The sequence below is a fragment of the Limulus polyphemus genome, unplaced genomic scaffold (assembly GCF_000517525.1).
Source record: "Limulus polyphemus unplaced genomic scaffold, Limulus_polyphemus-2.1.2 Scaffold6929, whole genome shotgun sequence".
NCBI lineage: Eukaryota > Metazoa > Arthropoda > Merostomata > Xiphosura > Limulidae > Limulus > Limulus polyphemus.
Genome location: NW_013672539.1, coordinates 32,183 through 42,375, shown reverse-complemented (window position 1 = coordinate 42,375; position 10,193 = coordinate 32,183). Strand labels below are relative to the sequence as shown.

General features: G+C 30.0%; 1 protein-coding gene across 1 annotated transcript in view; it reads left to right on the top strand.

Annotated features, from left to right (window-relative positions):
- Window positions 1-1,160: 1,160 nt before the first annotated feature.
- LOC106474189 (contactin-associated protein-like 3) overlaps window positions 1,161-10,193 on the top strand; it is a gene marked incomplete at its 3' end in the record, with an annotated part of 40,876 nt that continues 31,843 nt past the window's right edge. The window contains exons 1-4 of the mRNA XM_013934880.1: window positions 1,161-1,260; window positions 3,262-3,566; window positions 4,594-4,730; window positions 8,381-8,493. Of these exons, the coding sequence (XP_013790334.1) occupies window positions 1,161-1,260; window positions 3,262-3,566; window positions 4,594-4,730; window positions 8,381-8,493 (655 nt within the window). The remainder of the gene's footprint in view (window positions 1,261-3,261; window positions 3,567-4,593; window positions 4,731-8,380; window positions 8,494-10,193) is intronic.

The window sequence follows — 10,193 nt, the reverse complement described above, 5'->3', positions numbered from 1 at the left end:
ATGATTTTTATACATTTAACTTGTTGTAGTTTGGCTTACCAAAATGTCTAAGCAAGATAGCATCATTTGCGTGCATGAGTGTAAATTTTTGGAATTTGTGCATGAGACTCACCATATAATAACAACAGAGCACCACATGGGACATATTGTGGACCTTGGGATAATGAATAAAAGACAAAGAATTGGAAAGGAAAATTAAAAATAAACTACAAGTGAAAAGATAAAGATGTGATATTATAGATATGACAAAAAAGAAATTTGAAAACTATTCTTCACAAATTTAAAACATATGTACTTACTACTATTTCTTAATTTTAAACATTTTATTGTACGTTGATGATGATATCTGGAGTTAATGATATAATAGAGAAAATAGAAAACAAAATATAAACATTTACCTTAAAATACTTTTAATAATCATTTAGGAGGTTCTAGAGATCTCAAGAGAATAATGGACTAAGCTTATTTTCTATTTCATACTACATATCCATACAGAGGTAGAGGTTTCTTCAGGCTATAACTTAATAGTGCAAAATCTGCTCTTTCTATTGGTTAAAAACATGTCATTCAAATTTAAAGTGTTGCTTGACAACACAGTCTTGACTTTGCAAGTGGGTGTGGCTGACATTAAACTTAGAAATATTAGACTGTTGTTTCATTGTTGGAAGTTCCCCCCCAGCTAATGAGAGACAGCTGGAATTGTACTTTGGCCATCTATGCTGACAGTCTATATTAGGAACTCGTAGTTTCTTGTGTAAGACCTCTTAAGCTTGAGAATTTTAACCACAGTGGATCACGTGACAGCATAAACTATAGTTTTAATTGCTGTTTCAGATTTTACTTTTTAAAATAAAGGAATAAAACTTAGATAATATAAAACCTTAAATTATAACATACTTGATAATAGTAATTTCATTACAATACATTTATAGAAAAGTGGTTTAATTCAATTTTGAATTTAACTCGGTAATTCTCATGACATGAGCAGAAAGAGGTTTAAAGGTTCATAAAGTTCAAAGGGTTAAGCAACATTGGCAAATTAACAAAACTGTTGTTTGTCATACCTTGATTAGTTTACCAAATTAGAAAGTTTTTTTAGTGTATTGATTTGATATGCAGTGGTTAATGTAACTTTTTATTTGTCATACTATGACGAGCTAATGAATGAAGAACTTCGATTAGTGTACTCTTTTGTATTAGTAGATGGTGACTTGAGTTACCTGTCAAACCATGATGAATCTCTGTTCATGAACTTAGTCTGTGAAGTTATACATAAAAATGTTTATATATAATTGTGAAATGTTTGTTTATCTTCACCAAAATTGCAGCTTTTTAATAAACTTTCAAGTCTGACATACACAATAAGTCAGATTTTTTAATAAATATTTTTACTAAAGATTTGACTGTCAATTTTTGAATCCTTTACTGAGTCAACCTGAGTTAAAGTTGATTTCATGCTAAGAATAAAAATACTTTGTTTCATCTTATTGTTTTCATATTCATAATTTCTAGAACATTGTACATGAATATCGATAGTTTTTGGTAAACAATGTTTTATCTTCCCTAACATTAACTGTAGTGAAATCATCAGTGAAACGTTGAAAAATATGAAGTTAAAATAATAATAATAAAAAATTTTCTACTCCAATGACTGCAGAATTTATTGGAACTTTCCAAATTACTTATCAGCTTTAACTGTTAACCTTTTAACATCTTCTTTCTTTTAATTTTATGGCTTTATTGCCATACTGTGTACCATAGGAGGGTTAATCCCCACTATTGAAAGTATATAATCACAGTGTGAGCTCACTTACTATTTCCTGTAGAGCTATTGTTGCACAATGTTCACTCAAGATCATGGAATTTTACTTGCTTTATTTGACTGAAATTTTGCTAGGCTAGGATCAGAGGTTTCTAAGTTTTATGTCTTAGTTACTTTAGTTAAAAAATAGATGGCAGAAAAAATCTATATCTATCTATACATATATATACACACATAAAAACAAGGATTTAGAATATTTACTGTGTAAATGAGCTTGTTTGCACTTGAGTAAAAGCTTCATCGAGTCTTACATATTTAGATATTCAAAAAAGAATTCATGCTGCTTTCATATTTGCATTTTTGAACACTTAAAAACATATCGGACACTAAAATAAAATCTCCCAAACTACTATAATTTATCTGGTTTTCTAAGTAAGCTGCAAATAGGTTTGAAAAATTCTACTAGATGTTTGGAGGAGGAATACAATGTTTTCATACAAAAAAAAGATAAACTATCATTCTATGGATACTGAAATCAAGTAACTGTAACAAGCTTTACATAGAAGAGAACCTGTTTGTTATAAACATGTCCATCAGCCTTTTAAAGTTGATCAGCAAACAATGTTGAAAGTCAGATAGAGAGAGGGGAGGGGTTTCTCTGGTGGTTTTGAAAAATATATTTATGATTTAGCAAATTATTTTTTTCTTGCTTGTAATTGTGTATCATTTGTGTTTCTAATTGGTTGGAAGCCTATTACTGAAGTCAGAAAATTCTTACGTTGAGAATTCCGAGCTCAGATGCATCGTGTCGCAGAAGAATGAAAATTTTTTAAATGATTCTTTTTTTTTAAATTAAGAAGTAAAAAGTTAAAAATTATAAAAATATGAATTATAAACTACAGTTTCAATCTAAGTTTATCGGCATACTTTGATAGTAAAGTTTTTAATCAGATTTCGAATGTAACACTGTAAAAGGCCATGATATGTGCAACAGAGCCAGGCCTAGGTGTGAAGGGCTAATGATTGAGAAAGTTTGATTGATGTACTGTTTTGTATTTGTTGGTGGTGAATGTGAATTCTTTTACTTTATTGTTGTGTATCAGTAAAATCATATACAAGCATTTTATATTATCTATTAAGTGGCCATTTTATTGACCACCACCAACAGTAACTTGTTACATGATGTTGGACAAACAGTGCTATAGTAGGAAAGAAGACATTTATCAGAAGTAGCTTCTTTACAGAATTTAGTGAAGAGAGTGCTGGTTCATAACAGTCTTGTTTCAAAACTAATGATTGCATTACTTTTTCTAAAGGGTTTAGCTTATAATAAGCATATGGTTAAAAAGTTTATTTAAAGTTTAAATAAGGAACTATTTGTTTAACTTGCATGTCCTGGTTTTTTTGAAAGCATTATAATTGTTTCAGTATATGCAGATGAAATTAATAAGTTTCTGTTCAATTTATTAATTTTAAATCTTTGTACTGTTATTTGTTAGGTCTGCCCACAAGACTGAAGTTTATTGGATGTTTAAAGACTGTTTATTTCAATGAGAAGAATATTCTATATGGTCTTCATGAAAGTGATTATGCTGTCAAGTATCACAGTATTTTCCCACCAGAATATGGGTGTGAACCTGTTACAGTGATTCCCATGACATTTCCTTTCTTGGAGTCGCATCTGGCTCTGGAACAGCCAAGTCGTAAAAACTTGCAGTTGTCACTGGAGTTTAAGACCAAGCAGTTTGAAGCTGTCATTGCAAGTGCTTACATCAAAACTGAGAGGGGTTTAGGTTATTGGGAAGTAAGTACGAATGTGTGAATTATTTATCTATACTGTACCAGCTAAAAGTTAATCATCTCCAAAATAAAACTTTAAGGTAGGAAGGATAAATCTTGGTTTAGTTTGATTCTTTGCTATAGAAGTGTAATTCTAATAGTTATGTTAATTCAAGCATGTGCAACGAAGTATATTGAAAAACTATTCAGCTCCTCCATGAACTAATAGGTCTGAATATGTTTTTTTTTGGATTTGTTGAATATTAATTTTAAAAGTTAATATGACATGGTATATGCCTAAAACGTTAATCATAGAAACATAAACACACACACATACTTTCATTAAACTTTTAAAGCTATAAATATTTTCTTTTCAAATAAATATACAAAATGATTCGAGTTGCAGTTATTATCTAAACCTATAGAACACCAAATCAGGAGGTTCAGTCTTGTGTTTTTTTGCTTCGTTGTTGTGTAGTGTAGCGTTATGTGAAGGGTGGAATTCACAAAAGACAGTCTAACCCAATGACAAGTAGTGAATTGATCGGTAGACTGTGCTTCATGATTCTTTTTCACTAAGTGTTTTTGATGTTGAGAGAAATAATTACATTGTACTGTTTAAAAAAAATCATGGAACCATGTATACACCTGGCATAGTCCCTGTGGTTCAAGAAGCCATCTATATGCTTGGCACATAGTCCCTGTTCTTGTATGTTAATTAGGGCATTATGATATGACAATCTTGCCAACTTACAGTAAAATATTCAAATTGATTAAAATTGAAGAGGATATTGATGTAATAATAAGAAACAAACACTTATAATGATAAGGGATTGGTTTTTGAGTTTCCTGTATTTTACAGTAAAGGAGTTTCGTATGAAATCTTTTGTTCCTATGTATTTTGAATAAAGTTTATGCTCTTTGAAATAAAATAGATTTATTTGTATTATCTGCTGAAGACCTGTTAATAATAAAATTTTATTGAACTGAAATTATGTATTTACATATTCACAATAAACTATTTATCTACATCGTGATTTCTGTTATTCTAGGTTCGCTTGGCAGAAGAAACTCTGTTTTTCAGCATCGTATCTGATAAGACAAATCCCCAAAACAAATGGATAATTAAAGCAGGAAAAAATTTAAATGATCACCAGTGGCACCAAGTTGGAGTTAAATATGATGGCGGGTATATATAAACTTTTATCATTCACTTCAATCGTAGTTAAGTAGGTTAGGGCTGTAACAAAGGGTAGATTTTATGTTTCAAAACGCATTAATAAAGAAAGTTTCAAAGTTTTAATAGTACTAATTAGCATAATTTACTGATGATGTCACCATAAATACTGGTTTGTATTTTATTTGAAACCCTTTTATTTACATGTAATCCATATAAATGGAGTATAACATTTATTTATAGTTTAAACTTACATTTTATAGAACAGTAATCATTCTTAACTAATGTGTTTGTCATTCTACCTAAGATACCTACTGTTTCCAAACTACCTTTATACACCTGCTTACCATATCTTGGAAGACAGAGCTCACTTATCATGAAACAGTTTCAGAAATTATGTAACTCTCACTGTCCTCAAATTGACCTAAAAGTTGCTTTTAAACCTAATTTCAGTCTAAAAATGTTTTTCTGCTACAAAGGTCCTTTGCCAGTTGTCCATTGTTCACATCTTGTACATGTGCAGAGACTATAAAGCCCTTATATTGGTTAAACTAAATGTCATTAAAGTATGAACACGTGAGTGTATTTACAAACCCTCCTAACCCTGCTATCTACCAACACAATACAGAAACAATTTTTCTCAACAGCTAACCATGATACTGAACTTCTAAGAAAACAGAAATTGTACATAAAAACTCTTCTATTTCTAAATAATACACATTCTTTTTAATTTAACTGTTTCATTTGGGCTACATTCTTTTCCTTTTCTCTTGTTCCACTTTTTTGTATTTAAGTTGTTTACTTATTATTTATTACAAATTATATCATATTTCTGGTCTGATTATTATTTTGGTTGCTTTTGTACCTCTAGATTATTAAAGATGGAATTTTGAAGATTTCAAAACATTTAATAAATGCTTCATATTATGTTTGTGTTCTACTTTATTATTAAACAGTAATCACATTGTTTTTTATATTTTAAATAAAAAAAAGTTTATTTTGTATTTGATGCTAAGTGCAATAATCATATAGGTAAATACAGTATACTTGCATTGTAAGAGCTTTCTGTTGTGGCCAATTAAAAGAACTGCAGCTGACTTAAACAAAATAAATCTATTTAACATCACCATTCCAAGCAGATTAACAATCACTCCTTTTAACTTAAAATCTTTGATTAATTGGTGCTCCTTTTTCAGCATTAGAATTGTTAGTTTTAACATATATTTTATGTTTCATGCTTATTCTATCGTAACACTTCTCTTATGTTTTGAATGAGAGACATTCAGTACATTTTTTTGAAGTAATGCAGCTTCTAAAGATATCTCTTGTGCTTCACAATAATAGTCCACTCCAATACATGGGAGTAGCTGCTACATATTTTTTTATTGCAATAACTTTCTTGTGCTTCACCATAATGGTCCACTCCAGTACATGGGAGTAGCTGCTACATATACTTTTTATTACAATAACTTTCTTGTGCTTCACCATAATGGTCCACTCCAATACATGGGAGTAGCTGCTACATATCTTTTTATTACAATAACTTTCTTGTGCTTCACCATAATGGTCCACTCCAATACATGGGAGTAGCTGCTACATATCTTTTTATTACAATAACTTTCTTGTTCTTCACCATAACGGTCCACTCCAATACATGGGAGTAGCTGCTACATATTTTTTTATTACAACAACTTTTGTTTAAGTTATTGTCATTGTGTAAATCAAAATATTGATTTTATGTGAGTGAAATTTAATGTATGGTTACTATACAAACATTGTCAGATAGTTCTTGTTAACAAGAGAAACTAAATCTGACACTGCTTAAAAAGCCACTTGAAGAATTTTGAGTGTTTAAAACTATCTTTGAATTCTTAGCTAAAGAATGAACCTTCAAACACAGACCTAAAAGCTGGTCTTATTTAGTTCTTTTATACGCATTCATTATAAACTTTAGTTAAGGCCTTGAAATCTCAAACTAATTTCAGTGAAAAACTATACCACAGTAATTTATGTTAAAACTATATGACATCTTACCTAAACATACAGTTAACACATTGTTTTCACATAGAATAGAGACTAAAGTATAAAAATTATGTTCAGTCTCAAAATGCTAATATAACAATTTGTTGAAAAAGTAAATCTCTTATATTTATCATAAAACAAAAGTGTTTGGCTTATTGTATTTCTAAATACCACATTCTTTATTCAGTCCCTTGCTTGTTCTAAGAAGAAGTGTGTGTAATAAGATTTCAACCACAATGTCTACCATATGTATTATTGACAAAAGTTTTGCTTGATATCAGAGCTCATTCAGGCCAATTGAAATACAACAAATACAGTAGTGGTTGAAACACTATTTACATAGCTATTTGGTAGAAAAACAATTGTTATGATGTGAATATCTTTTGCAAGCAAAATATGGCTATAATCAATTATATTTGTGATATAACAATTAAGATTAGTGTATTTTTAACACCTTTCACATGAGCCAGCCCAGCATCTTTTAGCTGAGCCTAGGATGGTCAACATTGGGGGGATATTTTGATAGATCTCATAACTTCTAAAATGAAAAAAAACTAAATATTAATGAAAATATGACACGATGAAATCAGTATGGATTATACTATGGTGGTACCATACTGGGAATTATACCATCCTTCTTATATTTAGTCTTCATTGTAGAAATGACATTTTTAATTTGAGAATTGTTAAGGAAATAATATTGTAATGCATCATGTATCTGCGTCAACTACAACACTGCCTCTTTGGGCTGTACTGTACCATTAATTTCACAAAATATTGAAACAAATAAGTTATTATATATGAAGTTAATAATACTGTTGTGCCAGGTTTTTTATGTTTTACTGCAGTAATCAGTTGACATATTTCCAATTCAGCTGGTATGTCAAATCGATTGGGATATCTTTGAATACGTTCTATCATCATCCAACCTGAAACCACAATTTTTTTTATATATATATATATCCACATCAAAATGCTTGGCTGGCTTGTGTGGCAGGTGTTTAAATATTATTTTCTTTGTTTTTTGAGAAGGGTGTGTAATATTATTTCAATCACACTATGTATCCCATGTTGGCTAGGGAATTTTACTGCCCTAGAATGTTTATTTACAATCTACGCTACCTGAATGTAACATTAAAATGCAACGAAAGTAATACAATTGAAAGTAAATTGGTCTAAATTATAGTTAGTTAACATTTAGAACTGTATAAATCAGTAGTTCTCAATTCTTATTTTTTTCCCCCACAAACCACCTGATTTTTTTCTAATATTGGTGCACCAGATTTGGATCTAAACATTATGTTACCACTTCATTTTCATAACTATGCAATCAGCCCCCTAGTGGCAGAGCGGTATGTCTACGGACTTACAATGCTAGAATCCGGGTTTTGATACCCGTGGTGGGCATAGCACAGGTATCCCATTGTGCTTAATTACAAACAAACAAACTACAAACCGTAGGTTGAGAACTACTGGTTTAGATGCTTAGTTTTCTGTCTTTCTGATTAGAATATGATTTGGTACTACCTTATAACCTTGGCTTTTAAAACCTTCACTTTGTTCATATACAGTCCTTCTAGTCTTATTTTTGAACAGGTACTATCCTGTATACTGCTTGAGTATTTTCAAATCTAATTTAGGGAGATTCATCTGACTGTAGACTACCAAAAGGCTGTGCTTGGTACGTACACACTCCCTCTTGAATTCCTAGATGAACTGTTTTTAGCTGGGAATCCAAAAAATCCAAAAATAGGTAAGATTTTAATATATATTACATAAAAGAATTCATTAGTTACTGCAAATGAGGAATCACAAACTTTGTTCTTTACATAAGAGTAGAAAAACATATTTACTGTTGAACATTTTATTCATCTGCAGGGTGACATTCTTGTTGCCTAGATACAAGGTACAGTTGTGGTTTCTTTTTGTAAAGGTCGATCAGTATACAGTGTAGGAATTAAAATGTTTGAATGTAATTTCTCATGGACTAAATATCTGCTGTCATTGATATTTTACACAACAGGGCACAATACAACAATTGGATATAAATATGTATATATAGAAAAAAAGCATAGTAAACATTAAAATAAGTGTGTCAGAACAGATCACAGTTCAATAATAAAATATAAATGTATCAGAACAGAGCAGTAATAAAATATACCTATACCGGACAGAGGACAGTACAATAAAATATGTATCTATTAGAAAATATTGTATTTATTACAGTCATGTCCAGGTGACATGATGGTAGGTGACACATTTATGTTTCCATGGAAAGAAAGAAGCAAAATTAATTTATATATATATATATATAGTGTGATAACTTTATTACGGTTCTTAGATGAGTTTTCTTCTTAATCAAAAGTGTTTCTTTCTATTTTTACTCTTAAAGATTTTCATAATTTACACATATTCGAGTTTTAATGGTTGTCATGTAGGTAATCCATGACACTGTACTGGTTTTATGCTGTGGCTTCTTTTTATGTGGTATTTCTAATGTCATTAACTTATTCACAAAATATTTTTTTTTTTGTGATGGATAACCAGTTTTTTCAACAAGCTGTAGGACGCTGTGCACATTGTATTTTTCATGCAATGTTTTTACTTGAACAACTATTAACAAAACCACTGTCTTTAGGTTAGCATTTTTTTCAACTTACAAGTTTGCTGTAATTTAAAAACAGAGTGAACAAATAGCTCTTTTTTTTTAAACATTTTCCAGGTTTCTGAATTACCTGAATGTTAAGTCCTGAATTTTTGATAGCTCTTTTGAAATTTGAGCTGCAAAAATTGTCATCTGTATAAAGTACAGTCCAAATGGAACTCATTCTTACATGATCTTGTTTGGAGATGGATTTGTGTAATCTCCATTACAATCATATTGATTAAAAGTCTTTTTGATGTAGTTAAGAGCATACTCGTTTTTTGAAGACATTATTTAATTATTTTACTGGCTTTAGTAATACAATAAGAGGGTGAAAAAATTGTTCAAATGAGAAATTTAAATAATAACTTACTTAAACAATATGAGGGTGAATAAACTGATACAGTTAGGAAGTTAAGCAGAACCTGCATACAATGGAAAGATGAAGAACCTGAGAAATAAGAAAGTAAAATAATACCTTGTTTAAACAATAGAAGGGTGAAGAAACCAACAATGTTAAAATAAAAATAATACTTTGTTTAAACAATAGAAGGGTGAAGAAACCAACAATGTCAAAGTAAAAATAATACTTTGTTTAAACAATAGAAGGGTGAAGAAACCAACAATGTCAAAGTAAAAATAATACTTTGTTTAAACAATAGAAGTGTGAAGAAACCAACAATGTCAAAGTAAAAATAATACTTTGTTTAAACAATAGAAGGGTGAAGAAACCAACAATGTCAAAGTAAAAATAATACTTTGTTTAAACAATAGAAGGGTGAAGAAACCAACAATGTCAAAGTAAAAAT